Below are 19,966 nucleotides of genomic sequence, written 5' to 3'. Positions count from 1 at the left end.
GTTCTGGGAGTTCTTCTACTCCCCAAGCCCGGCCCGAGGCCAGGCTTGACTTGTGAGAGTTTGGTCCACTAGGCTGTTGCTTGGAGCGGCCCGCAGGCCCACATACCCACCACAGCCCGGTTGGTCCGGAACGTCTTTTAGAAAACAGTCTAGTTTTCTCTTGAAGATGTCGACGGTTGCTCCATGATAACACCGCCTCTGGACGGTATTGTGTACTAGTGTTGATGTGTGTTAGCGTGAGTTAATTAGTCGTGTTATTGGCCCGTTAAACAATGCCTTTGTGAATCACTAGCGCCTTAGTTGGACAAAAAGAGGAACATAAGTCAGACCAGAAGCAAAGCTAAACGACGAATAGCTCCCCCCCTGGACGGTAGAGCGACGGTCTCGCTTCATGCAGGCTGGCGTTCAATCCCTCCGACCGTCCAAGTGATTGGGCACCATTCCCGTCCCTCCGTCCCATCCCAAATCCATACCCTGACCCCCTTCCAAGTGCTATATAGTCGTAATGGCTTGGCGCTTTCCCCCCCTGATAGTTCCCTCCTCTCCCCCCCCCCTGTCCCTGGCTTCTGGCTACAATAGTAACATTTAATTGAGATCAATTCCATCCGGCAGCAGCAGCCGGCGAGGAGTGTGACGCCCAGGGTGACAGTGACGCCCAGGGTGACAGTGACGCCCAGGGTGACAGTGACGCCCAGGGTGACAGTGACGCCCAGGGTGACAGTGACGAGGTGGGAGAGGGCTTGGCTCCACCTATTACACCAAGGATGCCTGTGTACAATGTGCGTGACGCAAGGACCGGGATGCTTGGCTGCTGACACAACCCGGTATTGTGGGGGTTGGGGAGGGGGGGGGGTGTCAGTCACGGCACCCAGTATTGTGTGGGGGGGTTGGGGGGGGGAGGGGAGGGTGCTGTCAGTCACACCACCCAGGTTACCCTTTGTACTGTGACACAAAATTCTAAATGATACAAAGGACAGGTGCACCGTGGTATGGTGGTGTGGTTGGTGTGTGTGTGTGTGTGTGTGTGTGTGTGTGTGTGTGTGTGTGTGTGTGTGTGTGTGTGTGTGTGTGTTGAGCAGCACGCCATCCAGCATGTGTTGCTCCTCTGGCTCTGCCATATTGGTAGTAAAGTGTTGCATAATTACACCCGGTGATGCGCTCTGTTCCTGTGGCGGCACCGCGGCCATAGTTTGCGTGTGTGTGTGTGGGGGGGGGGGGGGTGACACGGCACGCGACGGATGACAAAAAGCGGATGACTGGTGAGAAAGATATGACACAAGACTAAGCGGGTGGCTGAGATATGACACCAGTCAGGGCAGGGGGGGAGGGAGAGAGAGGGGGGAGAGCGAGAGAGGGGGGAGAGCGAGAGAGGGGGGAGAGCGAGAGAGGGGGGAGAGCGAGAGAGGGGGGAGAGCGAGAGAGGGGGGGAGAGCGAGCGAGAGAGAGAGAGAGAGAGAGAGCGAGAGAGGGGGAGAGCGAGAGAGGGGAAGAGCGAGAGAGGGGAAGAGCGAGAGAGGGGAAGAGCGAGAGAGGGGAAGAGCGAGAGAGGGGAAGAGCGAGAGAGGGGAAGAGCGAGAGAGGGGAAGAGCGAGAGAGGGGAAGAGCGAGAGAGGGGAAGAGCGAGAGAGGGGAAGAGCGAGAGAGGGGAAGAGCGAGAGGGGGGAGAGAGAGAGGGGGGGAGAGAGAGAGAGAGAGGGGAAGAGAGAGAGAGAGAGAGAGGGGGGAGAGAGAGAGAGGGGGGGAGAGAGAGAGAGGGGGGGAGAGAGAGAGAGAGGGGGGGAGAGAGAGAGAGAGGGGAAGAGAGAGAGAGAGAGAGAGGGGAAGAGAGAGAGAGAGAGAGAGGGGAAGAGAGAGAGAGAGAGGGGGGAAGAGAGAGAGAGAGAGAGAGGGGGGAGAGAGAGAGAGGGGGGGAGAGAGAGAGAGGGGGGGAGAGAGAGAGAGAGGGGGGGAGAGAGAGAGAGAGGGGAAGAGAGAGAGAGAGAGGGGAAGAGAGAGAGAGAGAGGGGGGAAAGAGAGGGAGAGGGAGGGAGGTGTGTTGTGTTGTGTTGGCTGGGTAAGTAGCAGTGTGTGCACCAGCCAAGGGAACACTGGGAGACTGTGCACCAGCCAAGGGAACACTGGGAGACTGTGCACCAGCCAAGGGAACACTGGGAGACTGTGCACCAGCCAAGGGAACACTGGGAGACTGTGCACCAGCCAAGGGAACACTGGGAGACTGTGCACCAGCCAAGGGAACACTGGGAGACTGTGCACCAGCCAAGGGAACACTGGGAGACTGTGCACCAGCCAAGGGAACACTGGGAGACTGTGCACCAGCCAAAGGAACACTGGGAGACTGTGCACCAGCCAAGGGAACACTGGGAGACTGTGCACCAGCCAAGGGAACACTGGGAGACTGTGCACCAGCCAAAGGAACACTGGGAGACTGTGCACCAGCCAAGGGAACACTGGGAGACTGTGCACCAGCCAAGGGAACACTGGGAGACTGTGCACCAGCCAAGGGAACACTGGGAGACTGTGCACCAGCCAAAGGAACACTGGGAGACTGTGCACCAGCCAAAGGAACACTGGGAGACTGTGCACCAGCCAAAGGAACGCTGGGAGACTGTGCACCAGCCAAGGGAACACTGGGAGACTGCACCAGCCAAGGGAACACTGGGAGACTGTGCACCAGCCAAAGGAACACTGGGAGACTGTGCACCAGCCAAGGGAACACTGGGAGACTGTGCACCAGCCAAGGGAACACTGGGAGACTGTGCACCAGCCAAAGGAACACTGGGAGACTGTGCACCAGCCAAAGGAACGCTGGGAGACTGTGCACCAGCCAAGGGAACACTGGGAGACTGCACCAGCCAGGAGGCGCCGTGGGAGAAGTAGCCGAAGGATGGAACAAGAGAGAGTGTTGCGTGCGTCAAGGTAAAGCAACAGACGTTATCAGTGTTGGAGCCCACAGTAATACTCTTATCCCAAAGAATACCCCGGAGATAAACCGAACTTATCACCCCCCCCCCCTATAACGTAATCCAGAGATCCTAATGTTCTAATTATAATCTGTAAACATTGGCCTCAAGGTCTCTCGCTTTCGTCAATTTGGTGATTTGTTAATAATTATACACAGTCATTTCCGGTACTAACTAAACCCTAGTCATTAACCCCTAAACTGCGCAACTATTAGCGTTACGTCTAGGTGCGTATTTCTATAAAGTAGTTAAGTAATCAATTGGAGGAAAATCCGTATGTCGGTTGGGGCAGTGAAAGGGCGTCACTGTATCCTCCTCTCCTCTGTGTTGGTTGTATGATAATGTCTCTCGCATTCCCCGCTACGTGTTGGTTGTTATTATAGATTCAGCTACTCGGAACAAGTTCCAAGTAGCACAGGCTATGGTGAGCCCGTAGTGAACTTACCTGGCACAGGAGCGGGGCTGCGTGTGCCTAGAGAGAGGGGTGAACCTACGTGTTGGGATGCCAGTAATTTAAGAGTATGTAGATGAGGGCCAGGCGTGCCCAGTTGGACTGGTCACCTTCAGGGCTTCGTAGTGTGATCCGACGCAGTAGATTAGGTGATAAAGAGTATTGGTAAAACACGTACGAAGAAGGGCGCCACGTCACTTTGATAATGCGCTGGGTCTCGGTAACAAATTTAAAAAAAAAGAGTAGCAGGGTTTACCAAGGAAACAAGAGATCATTCTAGTTCGACCGAGAGGATACAAATACACTTGGGTATACGATAGCAACAATGACACTACAAATACACCTCGCAATACAATAGCAACAATGTCACTTCTTACACAATGCCAACTATGTAGGCGACATGACTCTCATACACTATACAGCCCTACCTTAGGCATGCCTGTGTGATGGAACGTCTGCCTTACAGCTTAGCATTTTAAAAGTACCGAATCACCTTCTGTGGTTGATTGTTCAATAAATCCCTGAACTATATGTTTAACTGATCTCTAACCCTGTCCATGGAGGACAGAAGAAAATGTATATATGCTGGTTAGCATTGTAAATATGTGGCCACGTCTGTGGTAGAAAAAAAAGCAGCTTTACAGTAGAGCCTTACCTTTGGGGATTTATTATTCACCCCATACCCATTTCGTAGGGGAAAGGGCTACAGAGGCATAACAAGTTCACGAACTGAACCTCACAGTTTGTTTAGGTAAGCAAGTGACACTCTTGTGTAACTAGTTAATAATTTCACACGCGCATTGACAGCTCCTACTTGTATGCCTTCAACAAGGCTATGGGGGCCTGACGGCTGAGTGGACAGCGTTCGGGATTCGTATTCGTAGGGTCCGGGGATCGATCCCCGGCGGAGGCGGAAACAAATGAGCAGAGTTTCTTTCACCCTGATGCTCCTGTTCGCCTAGCAGTAAATAGGTACCTGGTAGTTAGACTGCTGTTAAGGGCTGCTTTCCGCGTGTGTACTCACCTAGTTGTGTTTGCGGGGGTTGAGCTCTGGCTCTTTGGTCCCGCCTCTCAACCGTCAATCAACAGGTGTACAGATTCCTGAGCCTATTGGGCTCTATCATATCTACACTTGAAACTGTGTATGGAGTCAGCCCTTACTGATGGATCCTTCAGATAAAGACGAAGCAAGATGACCTTAAAGGCTGTTACTAGACCACAGCTGGGCTCGTAGGATGGCTCCAGCTGGTGGCGGGACCAGCTGCACTGTTTCACTGCATGGTTCCCATTGTGGCGCAGTGATAAGTGCATTCCGATCACGCCAGAAACGTCCCGGGTCCGATTCCCGTGGTAAGACGAACGTTTCGGGCCAACGCTTCCTCTCACCTGATGCCTCTGTTCACCCTAACAGTAAATACGTTATAACTGGCATCCTGTCCCCGACTGTGAGGAAACCATGAAGTCGGCCATTACCTCCCTTTTATACTTCTAATGCTTTTCTCAAGCATTAGAAACCTTCCATACAAGGAGAGGTTAAGAAAGCTTGACATTCTTTAGATCGACGAAGAGTAAGGTGTGCCATGGTCGAAGTATACTAGTATAACAAGGGTATAACATGGGTATACAAGGGTATAACAATTATTAAGGTACATTAATAATTTATATCATCACGAAATAGAACATCATTGGATACAAATGGAACAAGTTTAGATTTAGGAAAGATCTGTTCAAATATTGATTTTTAAATTGTGTTGATTTAAGCAACAAACTACCTAGTAACATAATTGATGCTGCGTTGTTTCAAGCGATGGTTAGGCATGTTTGAATGGGCATGGTTGAATGAGTGCATGGAGAGATGGGTCCCAGGAGGGAGAGTAGCTACACATTCACAATATGCAAATTGAAAACAACATTGCACAGACCATATACACTGACGGATCACTCAATACAGCTACGGGGAGGGCAGGAAGTGCTGTTATTGCTCATCAGCCCGATGGCAGCACAATTCAAAGGAATATAAGAATTAGTAACTGGGCATCCAAAATGCAAGCTGAGTTGGTAGCGATATTGTTAGCACTTGAAATTATTGACAACACTGAAGTAGACAGCTTAATTATTTCCGACTCTCTTTCCTCACTACAAGCAATAAACAGTTTGCAATCAAGTAATAACGTGCTTGTCTTGGAAGCCAGACATAGATATATAAGCATACTTAGCAAGAAGGTAAATATAAAAATGTTGTGGATTCCTTCTCACATTGACCTGCAGGAACATGACAAAGTTGACGCCCTTGCTAAGGCTGCAGTAAATAAAGACAGTATTGAACGGAATCTTGAGTTATCAAATAGGCCCCTTAAAAGTGTCATTAGACGAGAACTCCTGGGTAGATTTGAAGAAAGTAGAACAGTGCAAACTGGAACTAGCAGGTCCATTGTTCATCACAATGAAATGTGTGAAGTAAAACATGTGTATGGGGCAAGTAACAAAGTCAGTAGACTAACAGATGTTGTCACAGCTCGTATAAGACTTGGCTACAAGTATCTCTGGCAGTTCGGCTTGTATAGGGATCTAGATGAAGAAAAGTGTGTGGACAAAGACAGGGACACACACTCGAACACTATATCTTGGATTGTAGTAAAATTGAGCCATTTGGAGATAAATCTAAGCTCACGCTGTATGATATGGCAACCTATCTTGTTACCAAGGATAAAATACCTGAAATCCTTGCGCTGTATCCATATTTCACTCCCAGTAGATAAATGGCATATGAGATTAAGAAACTCAGTATTGCGAAGACTAATAATAAACAGCAGCTCCCCTATGACTGTAATATCTCCATTGCTCAAACAATTATGTATTAGCGATAAGACCTACATTATTATATTATTATAATACATTAATGTATAATGACTTACTGTAAATATATAGCTCTTGAAATAGAGCATTCTCTGTAACTAGCTGACATGTAACTATAAGGTGTGAAGGATAAATGAAATTGTTTATGTAATAATCTAAGATGAGGTCTGATAAAGACCTTTTGTGCCCTCTGTAATGCTTTTGCGCTACCGCTCACAGGATGAGTATGGGGTGCACAATAAACTAGCCACCTCCGGCAGCAACAATCAATCAGGAGACCAGGAATAAGGTCCGTGCTGAGTGCTGAGAGGTGGTGTTCATGCACCACTACTTCCTCTATTCATTTCACATTTTGTCAAGGTATATAATATTTAGACCGCATGGCTCGCAGCCATTTAAACTGAAGTCATGCAGTCTTTAAGAGGTGTGTGTGTGTGTGTGTGTGTGTGTGTGTGTGTGTGTGTGTGTGTGTGTGTGTGTGTGTGTGTGTGTGTGTGTGTGTGTGTGTGTTTACTAGTTGTGTTTACTAGTTGTGTTTACTAGTTGTGTTTACTAGTTGTGTTTTTGCGGGGGTTGAGCTTTGCTCTTTCGGCCCGCCTCTCAACTGTCAATCAACTGTTTACTAACTACTTTTTTTTGTTTTTTGTTTTTTCCACACCACACACACACACACCCCAGGAAGCAGCCCGTGACAGCTGACTAACTCCCAGGTACCTATTTACTGCTAGGTAACAGGGGCACTTAGGATGAAAGAAACTTTGCCCATTTGTTTCTGCCGCGTGCGGGAATCGAACCCGCGCCACAGAATTACGAGTCCTGCGCGCTATCCACCAGGCTACGAGGCCCCCTTTGTGTGTGTGTGTGTGTGTGTGTGTGTGTGTGTGTGTGTGTGTGTGTGTGTGTGTGTGTGTGTGTGTGTGTACTCACTCACCTATTTGTGCTTGCGGGGGTTGAGCTTTGGCTCTTTGGTCCCGCCTCTCAACTGTCAATCAACTGTGTGTGTGTGTACACATTTGTCATGCCTCTTAAATCTGTGAATTGAGATCTTGTTGTCCAGAACGAATGGTATGTACAGGCATAAGTGGTTTACCTTTCTGGTGAATTAATTCTGTCTAATGGTCAATACTGACCGCTAGGCGTAAGATTAGATTAAACGTTAGAGTATATCCAGTGTCATTTTCCTCATTGAGCGCCACTCATTAGTTTCAGGGATCTGTGGGTGCAAGCAAAGAGCTTCGCCAGTCCAGGGTCAGGTGTTTTATCGCACCATATCAGATAAGATTTTTTCCTCCTGACCCATGCTTGTTGAAAGGCAGGTTTATTGGTGCGGGTGGTGGTGGGGGTGGTTGTTGGGGGTGGGGGTGGTTGGTGGGGGTGGGGGTGGGGGTGGGGGGTTGAATTTTACATTGAATTTTGAATTTTAAGCATCGCTCACTCTCGGGCCCAAATTCTGTATCAACAACAATGTAATAAGTTTTAAATAAGATATATATAAATATAATATGACTGAAAACTCACACCCCAGAAGTGACTCGAACCCATACTCAGTACTCAGGTGAGTATGGGTTCGAGTCACTTCTGGGGTGTGAGTTTTCAGTTGCATATAGTCCTGGGGACCATTCAGGCTTGTTCGTGTATATATATATATATATATATATATATATATATATATATATATATATATATATATATATATATATATATATATATAATGTAATCACATACACACATTTTTTTCAGCATTTATTTTGATATGGATATATGGAAGCTTTAGATGTGTGTTACTTGATGAGAGGTTTTGTCAGTAAGGACATAACCCACAACCCTTGTCACACATCTCAGTTTTGCCTACAGTAAAGTTCATTATTAACGTAACTTGCTTATCTAAAATAAAGGCTGGCGGTGTTGGTTGTGTGTGAGTGTAACCTTTATAGCGGCCCACAGGATGGGCTTGGGCTTGCCCCTAAGATAAAAACCTTGGGCCAGATTCACGAAAGCACTTACGCAAGCACTTACGACCCTGTACATCTTTTCTCAATCTTTGGCGGCTTTGTTTACAATTATTAAACAGTTAATGAGCTGCGAAGCACCAGGAGGCTGTTTATAACAATAACAACAGTTGATTGGCAAGTTTTCATGCTTGTAAACTGTTTAATAAATGTAACCAAAGCCGTCAAAGATTGAGGAAAGATGTACACGTTCGTAAGTACTTGCGTAAGTACTTTCGTGAATCTGGCCCCTTCAGATTGACGAGTACTGTGTTGTGTAGTGGACTGGGTGGTGGCTGTGGTCTTACCAGGTGGTTACCTTGCCTTTGTTTCGAGGATCAACTTCCTCGCGATCCGGTGTGTGATCTGGCCTCCTGGTTTGGTGGTGATCCTAGCTGCAAACATCTGACTGTTTGACGCAGGTGTGTGTGTGCAGTCTGACGTGTGAATCACAGCCCTGTTGTGGTCCGGTATCGTTTGGAGGTGTTCATCACGTTCTCATTTGAACACCGGGAGAGGTCATAACTGGATAGGGTAGTGGGAGGAGTTCTACTCCCCGAGCCCGGCCTGAGGCCAGGTCGGCTAGTTATCCAGCTTATGTTTAGAGTGTGTTGAAAGTCTTGGGTCATGATGATGTTGGACCAGGCCGCGTCCAACAGCCTGGTTGACCAGTCCAGCAACGAGGAGGCCTGGTCGACGACCGGGCCTCGGGGTCGTTGAGCCCCGGAATCACCTCAAGGTAACCTCAAGGTAATGATGTTGGAAGAATTTTTCTATCAGCGTACCTGGGGCGCCGGTTAGAAACAATGGGCAGAGTTTCTTTCACCCTATGCCCCTGTTACCTAGCAGTAAAATAGGTACCTGGGTGTTAGTCAGCTGTCACGGGCTGCTTCCTGGGGGGTGGAGGCCTGGTCGAGGACCGGGCCGCGGGGACACTAAAGCCCCGAAATCATCTCAAGAGAACCTCAAGATATTATTGTGTAACATTATCCTGGAAATGTTGCACAATATAGAAAGGGCTGATCTTGAAAGGTGTCGATCATTGGTATGGCATCCCTCTTTTTGAAAGTTTCCTGCTATTCAACCTGTCATATCGGAAGACCTTATTTTTAAAGAAGATAATACAGTAGCTATCGCTACTGCAAGAAAAGGTTACCTCGGTTGACGGTTGCTCTTAAATCTTGTGTATTTTTTGTTTGGTCTGCAGTGTGATGTGACTGTTTTATATGTGGGTTCCGTTTCGATGTTTTCTTTTTTTCCATAGCGCGGGAGCTGGGGCGGTGACAGCGGGCTGGGCCGGTGACAGCGGGCTGGGGCGGTGACAGCGGGCTGGGCCAGTGACAGCGGGCTGGGGCGGTGACAGCGGGCTGGGCCAGTGACAGCGGGCTGGGCCAGTGACAGCGGGCTGGGGCGGTGACAGCGGGCTGGGGCGGTGACAGCGGGCTGGGGCGGTGACAGCGGGCTGGGCCAGTGACAGCGGGCTGGGGCGGTGACAGCGGGCTGGGGCGGTGACAGCGGGCTGGGCCAGTGACAGCGGGCTGGGCCAGTGACAGCGGGCTGGGCCAGTGACAGCGGGCTGGGCCAGTGACTGCGGGCTGGGCCAGTGACAGCGGGCTGGGCCAGTGACAGCGGGCTGGGCCAGTGACAGCGGGCTGGGGCGGTGACAGCGGGCTGGGCCGGTGACAGCGGGCTGGGGCGGTGACAGCGGGCTGGGCCGGTGACAGCGGGCTGGGCCAGTGACAGCGGGCTGGGGCGGTGACAGCGGGCTGGGCCGGTGACAGCGGGCTGGGCCAGTGACAGCGGGCTGGGGCGGTGACAGCGGGCTGGGCCGGTGACAGCGGGCTGGGCCGGTGACAGCGGGCTGGGCCAGTGACAGCGGGCTGGGGCGGTGACAGCGGGCTGGGGCGGTGACAGCGGGCTGGGGCAGTGACAGCGGGCTGGGGCGGTGACAGCGGGCTGGGGCGGTGACAGCGGGCTGGGGCGGTGACAGCGGGCTGGGGCGGTGACAGCGGGCTGGGGCGGTGACAGCGGGCTGGGGCAGTGACAGCGGGCTGGGCCAGTGACAGCGGGCTGGGGCGGTGACAGCGGGCTGGGCCAGTGACAGCATTTACAGACATTTCAGTTCTGTAATTTGTTGTTCATTGAAGGGTTCAACCTCCCTTATAGTGAGAAGGTCTGCTGAAGTGCATACGGAGACTTTTAAACCTCAAGAATTTAGAATGGATATATATATCAGCTAAGGGTATTACACAGGTGTATACCACAATATATGTATATGTATATATAATATATATTGTATAATCAACTATAGGTGTGTATTTCTTAGTGCATACTACGAGGTTAAACTCGTGCCTTGGTCCATGTTTAGGACTAAAGTGGAAATAAAGTGTAATAAAGTGTTTAGGACTAAAGTGTAATGGCTGGTTAATCAGTCATCTCTTGTGGTGGTCTTAACAGCCTTCCATAGGTAGGCCTTCAGCCCAGCATCAACCCCCCTCCCCCCCTAGCAGCAGCTGAATGAAATCTGGAGTGCATATGTTGAGAGGTGCAACCCGTGCCAGGTGAAGGGTCTGGAGTGGCGGTGTTTATTGTTGGCCCTGGATGTTGGCTGTGTCCTCTTGAAGGTGTTTACTGGCTGGTATTATATATATAGGCAGTTGCAGCTGGGCTGGCTCTCAGGTGTAAACATCGGTCTCTTCTTTAGGGCTTAGCTTGTGACCGTGTTTTAATGGTGTCAAGTGTGTGTGCTTGGATCGGCTATGTCATGAAGCAACTCGAAATAAGTGCTCCGATTGGTAGACCCACAGAAATTGAAATAAGTTTATTGAGGTAAAATACACACAAAGGGATGAGGTAGCTCAAGCTATTCTCACCCCGTTCAGTACATCGTGTTCCAAATGTACTCACTAGAAAGAAGACGAGAGAGATATCAAATAATATACATCTGGAAGATACTGGAGGGCCAAGTACCAAATCTACACAGTAAAATAACAACGTACTGGAGTGAACGATATGGAAGAAAATGCAGAATAGAACCAGTGAAGAGCAGAGGTGCCATAGGCACAATCAGAGAACACTGTATAAACATCAGAGGTCCGCGGCTGTTCATCGTCCTCCCAGCAAGCATAAGAAATATTGCCGGAACAACCGTGGACATCTTTAAGAGGAAACTAGATTTATTCCTGCAAGGAGTGCCGGACCAACAGGGCTGTGGTGGGTATGTGGGCCTGCGGGCCGCTCCAAGCAACAGCCTACAGGACCAAACTCTCACAAGTCAAGCCTGGCCTCGGGCCGGGCTTGGGGAGTAGAACAACTCCCAGAACCCCATCAACCAGGTATCAACCAGGTAATACATACATAGATACAGTGTCCATTGTTCCGATTGGTAGATCCACACTGACCATTGCTCTGACTGGAAACATCACACTGCCCATGGCTCTGATTGGAAAACATCATATACTATCCATTGGTCTGATTGGTAGACCCGCATTGCCAGTTGCTCTGGAAACACCACACTGCCCAGTGTATCAAGTGAACGCCATTGTACCATGTTGCCTAATTTTTTTTAGTCATGTTGTAGGCTTCGGTTATTCATGACATTTTGTTACAGCCATCAAATAATTGTCGAGAGAACTCGTTACTTGCATTGTCCAACGTCCTTCGTTGGCAACATATTCATTACAGTTACAAAACTAATGACGCTGGCAATCAATTTAAATGTTTTCCCCGGCCACTGTATTGTTATGGGGTCGCACTGATGGGCAGCGCCTCTGTAACGCAGGCTTATCAGAAACCACTGTGGGGACATCAGTATACTGCGTTTGTTAAAATACAATTTGCATCATTGAAGGAACTTGCTACTTTTATATATATATATCTACTGAACGATCTTCTAACATACCATGTGCTGGTTCCGTGGTTCAGTGCCCCCGCGGCCTGGTCTCTGATCAGGGGCTAGATTCAGGAAGCAGTTACGCAAGCACGAACCTGTCCATCTTTTCTCAATCTTTGGCTGCTTTGTTTACAATTATTAAACAGTTAATGAGCTCCGAAGTTCCAGAAGGCTGTTTATAACAAAAACAACACTTGATTGGCTAGTTTTCATGCTTGTAAACTGTTTAATAACTGTAACCAAAGCCGTCAAATATTGAGGAAAGATGTACTCGTTCGTAAGTGCTTGCGTAACTGCTTCGTGAATCTGACCCCAGGTCTCCTGGTTGGTGGTCTGGTCTACCAAACTGTTAGATGCAGCTGCTCGTAGTCTGACGAATGACTCCCAGCCCAGTTGACAAGGGACCCTTTGGAGGTGCTTGTAACGTTGCCTTTTGAACAGCACAAGAGGTTTAGAGGGAGTGTTTTGGAGAGCCTTGGAATTAATTGTCTCTTGAGCATACCTACCGCACCTCTGCCATGTCTCCTGGGGCTAGATTCACGAAGCAGTTACGCAAGCACTTACGAACGTGTACATCTTTCCTCAATCTTTGACGGCTTTGGTTACATTTATTAAACAGTTTACAAGCATGAAAACGTCCCAATCAACTGTTGTTATTGTTATAAACAGCCTTCTGGAGCTTCGGAGCTCATTAACTGTTTAATAATTGTAACCAAAGCCGCCAAAGATTGAGAAAAGATGTACAGATTCGTAAGTGCTTGCGTAACTGCTTCGTGATTCTGGCCCTTGGTCTCGTATGAAGTTATTCCCGTGTGCTTATTACAATTCTATATCGTATACATGTTATTGCATAGTTTTGTCAGTGACGGCAAGGCCCCTTAAGCTTATTGAGGCCCTGCTAGCCAAGGGCGAAGCCTTCCATGCGGTCACCCAACCAGTTACTTGCCGACTATGGCTTAACCCGAGGAACCTCTCAGATTGACCGTGGCTGGAATGCGTATGAATCACACGGAAAGGGGGGGGGGGGAGCGCCAAGCCATTGCGACTATATAGCAGGGGGGGGGGAGGAGGGTCATGACGGGAGACACCTCCCGTCACGCAGGGTGCAGTCGCACCTCCACAGATCTCCAGTATCAGCTCTTGATACTGGTATTGGCTCAAAAGGGCCACCACTTACGGGCTATTCATGCCCGTGCCACCTTTTGGGTGGCTTAATCTTCATCAATCAATCAATCAATCAGGAGGGCCATCTTTAAGATGGCACATGATGAATGATGGTCGTAAGTCCTTCACGATTGATTACTATGATTGCTGTGACGTGGCGGACTGGCTCAAGATACAGGGTTCGATATACACACCTTGCGGAACCACCTTTGTCTTGACTTTATTGATAATTAAGTACGGTAATTATTTAAGGGGTCTTAAATAATACAATGTCGTGTATAAAGCCAATTTACCTGTTGTTGGTTCCGGGAGGATAACCGTCCCCGCGGCCCGGTCTCTGCCTAGGGCCTACTGGTTGGTTATGTGGTCAACCAGGCTGTTGGACTGCTTGCAGTCTGGCCTATGAATCGGAGGTAACCTTACCTTGAGGTTACCTTGAGGTGCTTCCAGGGCTTAGCGTCCCACCGGCCCGGTCGTCGACCTGGACTGATCAACCTTAAAGATAAATAATCTAATAATCTGTAATAATAATAATAATAATCTGAGATAAATAATCTAATAATCTACTAATCCTGATCAACCTTAAAGATAAATACCTTTGGTATTTATCAAGTTCTTCCCCCAACATCCCTAGAACCAAGCCACTCATGATATCATAAATGTGTTTGTCCTTCTGAAGTGTTATTTTTGTCATGAACAATAACACCAAGGTTTGTGTCAGCATCTTTGTCTTGTGTAAGGTGCATTGTCTTGTCTTAATATAGCCTAGGTGCTGACTCAAGCCCTAATGTTACTGTTTCCCAAGGCAAACATTTTCCTCCACCGATTCGAAACATAGATTATAGGTGTAAGGAGGAGCTTGCCATTGCCCAATACTCTTGCTGTGTACAGTGTGTAGCATCGTGATTAGCTAGTAAGTCAGTATAGGTACTTTTGTAGTGTGTATTGTTCTTGTGTTTTTACCTTTACCCGTGGTCGAGGACCGGGCCGCGGAGACACTAAAGCCCCGAAATCATCTCAAGAAGGCAGGGGAGACTTTAAGGTGCCATATCAACCAGGCGGGTTGCTATGGGTATATCTTGAGGTTATCTTAAGATGATTTCGAGGCTTTAGCGTCCCCGCGGCCCGCTCCTCGACCAGGTCTCCTTTTTGTTACCCCCCCCCTTCCCCCGGAAGGAGCCCGTAGCAGCTGTCTAACTCCCAGGTACCTATTTACTGCTAGGTAACAGAGGCATCAGGCAGAAAGAAACATTTTGCCCGTTCCGGGGATCGAACCCGGAACCTCAGGACTACGAATCCGAAGTGCTGTCCACCCAGCTGTCAGGCGGGTACGTGGGCTTTCAGGTCGCCTCAAGCAACAAACTTATAGATCAAGATATCACAAGATATCACAAGATTAGCCTTGCTCCAGGTCGTATTGGGAAGCAAAGAACTCTTGGGAGTTCTTAATATATATTATTATGTAATATAATATCTATGTTATAGATATTATATTATATCTTATAGGCAGTCCACTTAATCAATTTACTTAGAGAAGGGGGAGCGGGAGGTTGAGACGGGGAGGGACCAAAGGGGCAGATCGAGTAAAGAGAGGGGAAAGGGTGGAGAGAGAAGAGACCTGGGTGCTGCCGGCTACCTGCTGCTGTGGGAAAGAGGGGTAGGGAGATAGGATGGGAAGAGGGGGGAGGAATGAGATGGGATAGAGGGAAGCAGACTGTCCCGGGCACCGCCGGAAACCCTTCCTAGTTTATGTTACATGAATCCTGTTCTCCATTTAGGGTAAACCAAACAGCCAAATATGCTAAGAGTACTGATGTTTAGACATTTCAGGTAAGACTATTTATGGTTGATACATAAGAACAAAGGTAACTGCAGAAGTCACACACAGAGATCACACTAACGTGATGCATCAAATGAACAAATCCACAAGGGCCGTGACGAGAATTCGAACCTGCGAACTTGTCTGGGATGCTCCCGGACGCAGGTTCGAATCCTCGTCACGGCCCTTGTGGACTTGTTCATTTGTTTAACTGCAGAAGGCCTATTGGCCCATACGAGGCAGGTCCTATTTCTAACCAGCCAATCCCACTCACATACACCAGGATGATGGGAAAGACTTTATCACTGGCCGTGAGAGTTGTTTTATTTTACGGATTGTATTTGAGAGTTGTTTAGTGAGTGTGTTGTGGTGTTGCAGGGTGGGTGAGGTGCGGGGTGATGCCGCCGCCACCGCCCCCGCCCGCGCCTGGAGGCCTGCAGCGGCGCGGCCCACACGCCCCGCCCCAGCCCGTGCCCAAGGCGGCAGGTGGCGATGACCGCAACGCCCTCCTCTCCTCCATCAGGACCGGCGCCAAGCTCAAGAAGACCGTCACCAACGATCGCTCCGCGCCGATCATAGATGGTGAGTACTCCACCCTACTACTACTACTAGTACTACTACTAGTACTACTACTAGTACTACTACTAGTACTACTAGTACTACTAAATTGTCTTCCTGGCGCTTGGTGCCTTGGGTAATAACCGTGTTGTTCTGTCTGCTTTACTGTACTTGCCTGTCACCTGTCAGTGTTTACGGGGAAGTGGGGGTCTGTCTGTGTATGCTCCGCTCACTAGTGCTCTTCCTCTTGCGTTTCAACTACTATGACTTTCCAACTGTTCTCGAATCGGGACTTACAGTTGTAGATGGAGGTGGCTTCCCACACCTTCCTCCTCTAGAACATTCCTCGTGTTAACTACCAATATAAGGTAAGTACTTTTATGTCCCTTCGGCGGCTGATTTGCACTTCCAGTTGCCATTTGTGTCGTCTTGTCCTGCTTTCTCTCAATCTGAAGGGGCTATCCTTGTCCGCCTTATCTATTCCTCTCAGTATCTTGTAAGTTGTGATCATATCCCCCTCTGTTCTTTTTATCCTGGAGAGTTGTGAGCGTTCCATTAGCCGATGGTCGTAGCTTATAACCCTCTTAACTCTGGCACAAATCTTGATGCCCTTTTTCAATGTTGGCTTTTATACTCCACAAGGTTGACAAGGTCCGTATCCTTATACCGCGGCAGCTCTCGCTCCTGTCGGGTTTAACAGTTACTCCAAGTGTTAACGTGATGCCTTCCTTCCCTCCTCCCCCGTGTCCGAGAACTATATCCCCTACCACTATGTCTTGTACAAGTAGTGAAGGAACACCATACTTGCCGGCCGGCAGAAAAGGTGCTTTTGAAAAGATGCATACTTCTGAAGGCTGGGAGATGCCGTGATGGCTTCTCCGGCCTTGAAAAAAGGGGGGATACCATCACGGAGAAGTATCCACTCCCGTGTATATCCTTGCACGACTACAGATCACATTTTCTCCAAGGAGTGCCGGACCAACCGGGCTGTGGTGGGCCTGCGGGCCGCTCCAAGCAACAGCCTAGTGGACCAAACTCTCACAAGTCAGGCCTGGCCTCGGGCCGGGCTTGGGGAATAGAACACCCAGAACCCCATCAAGCAGGTAAAATTCACGCCAACCATCCACACCACTTGCAGGCTATACTCATGCTCAAGAAAATGCCGAATAGAACCAGTGAAGAGCAGGAGTGCCATTGGCACAATCAGAGAACACTGTATAAACATCAGAGGTCCGCGGCTGTTCAACACTCCCAGCGAGCATAAGAAATATTGCAAGAACAACCGTGGACATCTTCAAGAGGAAACTAGATCGTCTCCTCCAGGACCCCATCAACCAGGTATCAAGCCGCCACCTGGGGTGGCTTAATCTTCATCATTCAATTAATCAATCTGGAGAAGTATCCCTGAGCGCTTCTACCTGCACCACCACTTCTCGGGAGCCGCGAATCATTATGTAAAGTGCACTCTCTGAGCCATGGAGACTGGCATGGGGCTCACGAATGACTCCTGGTGGTACAGCTCAGATTGCTGGTCTGTGGGGGTGTGGGTGGGTGGCTGTGTGGGTGGGTGTGTGTGGGTGTATTTGTGGGTGTCTGTGTGTGTGTGTGGGTATGTTTGTGGGTGTCTGTGTGTGTGTGTGTGTAGGTGTGACATTCTCACTTAAAAGGTTTAAGGTGGGCTCTGGTTATTGTTTATATCCCGTGTTATGACAAGAGGAGAACATGAAATAAATATATTTAGGGGGTGAGCATGTGGGGGTTATCTTGATGGGGTTCCAGGGATCACTGTCCCCGCGGCCCGGTCTCTGGCCAGACGTCCTGGTCGGGTATAGAGATTGGTATGATACCAGGACGTTAGGGAGCATGACTGGATGATTTGGTGGGGCAAAGTGAGCATGAACCTCACAAATGATTTGCGTATATTGTGTGCTGGGAGTGAATGGTGTCCATGGCGTGCTGCCGGCCAATATTAATGGCAGCAGAGACTGAAGCATATAGCATACAATGAATGAAAGTTATGCATTAATAATAGAGGCGGGTAAGTGTAAGTGAAGGCAGCGGCGTGGTGCGGAGGACCGGATACGGGTCTCATTGGTATTCCTCCGGAGGAAAGATGCGTCGTACGGGGGTGTCAGGAATGCTGAAGCAATACCGGGAATATTTGGAGGTGTTTTGTGTGATGCCCATCCTCGTTTGGGGGTCAGTCGCCCCCCCCCCTCCCCTCTTGATTAGTAAGCCTTCCCCCCCCCCTCCTTGTCTCGAGTCAGCCCCCTCCCCCCTCCTATCCAGTCAGCCCCTCCCCCCTCTCGAATCGGCAAAACGGAAAAAATCAGGGCTAGTAAAACACTGGAACTTTATTTACCTAACCGACCCACACGTAGAAAACGGGTTGTGTGTGTGTGGCGAGGTAGTGGACGGTGGGGGGGGGGGGAGGATAGTGTGGCCCCAGTGTCAGTCAGACGGGGTAGAAGTTAGGTCACAAGTGTATTGTGTTATGGCGGTGTTAATGTGGTGCGGGAGGTGTGTGTGTGTGTGTGTGTGTGTGTGTGTGTGTGTGTGTGAAGACTGTGTTTGGTGAGGGAGTGTTCAACAGGTGTGTGGTGATACACTGGTGCAAGAATGAGAGGAAATGCTTGATTGGACGAGGAAATGCTTTACTCCGGGATGTATGAAACACAGTGGGGGGTGAGGGAATTATCAGGGGAAAGGGCCAAGCCATTACGACTATATAGCACTGGGAAGGGGTCAGGATAAGGCTTTTGGGATGGGACGGCGGGAAAGGAATAGTGCCCAACCACTTGGACGGTCGGGGATTGAACGCCGGCCGTTCGTGGTCTCTCAGTATCTGTAAAAATACACAAAACCCTTACATCCTCCTGGTAATAAGAGAGAGAATTAAATCCAATTTAACCCGTTAAATTTCACGATCAAATTAATAACTCTTAATTTAGTAAGAACAATGCACTGACGTATCCAAAACATTAGCGTTATAATGTGTGTTCAAATAGGGTTGTATTAAACTCCCTTTGATGTTTGAACATTTAGTGTGTGTTCGCACAGTTGCAGGCCTCGTGTGGCTTCCTTCGTTGAACTGGTAGAGGCGCGCCTGTCGTGTTCAGCGTCGTGTGTCTGAGATCGGTAGGTGTGCTCTCTGAGCTGTGTAGGCCTATGTGAGGCAGGAAAGAGCGAGAGAAAGGAAAGAGAGGGGCAGGGAAGAAAGGCAATGGAGAGGGAGAAGAGGAGGGGGTGTGAGAGAGGGGTGAGAGGGGGTATGGTAGTGGTGTGTGGAGGGCAGGAACTGGCTAGACCAGTCTGTTGTTGGCGTAAGTGAAAGTCGCGTGAATTGGTTATAAACTGAAAGTGTACTCCTTATCTGGCTAGTCTCGTAGCAGCTTTCATTGGCTGGAGGAGACGACTGGACCCTACCCTACCCTACTCTACGCTACCCTACGCTACCCTACCCTACCCTACCCTACGCTACCCTACCCTACGCTACCCTACCCTACCCTACCCTACCCTACCCTACGCTACGCTACCCTACGCTACCCTACCCTACCCTACCCTACCCTACGCTACCCTACCCTACCCTACCCTACCCTACCCTACCCTACGCTACCCTACCCTACCCTACCCTACCCTACCCTACCCTACCCTACCCTACCCTACCCAACTCTACCCTCCCCCTACCCCCCAAAGAGGTGCCCGGGAAATATCTTATAGTGCCGAATTTCACATTCAGATGTAATAAAGGCAACTTTAAAAATAATTCCTTGTGTTTTATTCAGTTTTGGGTGTTGTGCCGGCATGGTGTGTAGGTTAGCCTGCTGGGGTGGAAGAACCTGTGGGGGGGGGGGGGGTTGTATACCCGGGGTGGGCTCCACCAGGTGAGGGCTCTCTCCTCCACCAGGTAGACATGTTACTCAACCGAGCTGTTGGAGGTGGTCGGCCGCACGTGTGTGTAGGCACAGCAAGGTGGCGGATCGTGAATGAAAAGGAAATTGTCGACTTGAATTATATTTTGGAGAAGGACATTTGCATACCAGAGCCTCAGTTGCTGGAAGAGAAGAGAACTATCGGGGGTAAACGCCAAGCCATTACGACTATATGGCACTGGGAAGGGGTCAGGATGGGACCCGGGGGGGGGGGGATGGGGCCCACCACTTGGACAGTCGGGGATTGAACGCCGACCTGCAAGAAATGAGACCGTCGTTCTACCTTCCACTGGATGAACTCCCAGAACCCACTCCTGGTATTACCTGCTGATAGGCAAGCTGCCTT

At 49.4% G+C, this 19,966-nt stretch overlaps 2 protein-coding genes across 2 annotated transcripts in view; one reads left to right on the top strand and one right to left on the bottom strand.

Annotated features, from left to right (window-relative positions):
• LOC123760304 (WAS/WASL-interacting protein family member 1) overlaps positions 1–19,966 on the top strand; it is a 134,261-nt gene that overhangs the window by 11,635 nt on the left and 102,660 nt on the right. The window contains 1 exon segment of the mRNA XM_069338368.1: positions 15,509–15,712. Within this exon segment, the coding sequence (XP_069194469.1) occupies positions 15,529–15,712 (184 nt within the window). The 5' untranslated portion in view covers positions 15,509–15,528.
• On the bottom strand, positions 9,392–10,372 carry LOC123760487 (proteoglycan 4-like). Its single transcript, XM_045746176.2, has one exon. The coding sequence runs from the start codon at positions 10,370–10,372 to the stop codon at positions 9,392–9,394; it is 981 nt and encodes a 326-aa protein (XP_045602132.2).

The sequence above is a fragment of the Procambarus clarkii genome, chromosome 39, assembly GCF_040958095.1.
Source record: "Procambarus clarkii isolate CNS0578487 chromosome 39, FALCON_Pclarkii_2.0, whole genome shotgun sequence".
NCBI lineage: Eukaryota > Metazoa > Arthropoda > Malacostraca > Decapoda > Cambaridae > Procambarus > Procambarus clarkii.
Note: the sequence above shows the minus strand (reverse complement) of the source record. Positions and strands in the feature narration are given on the sequence as shown.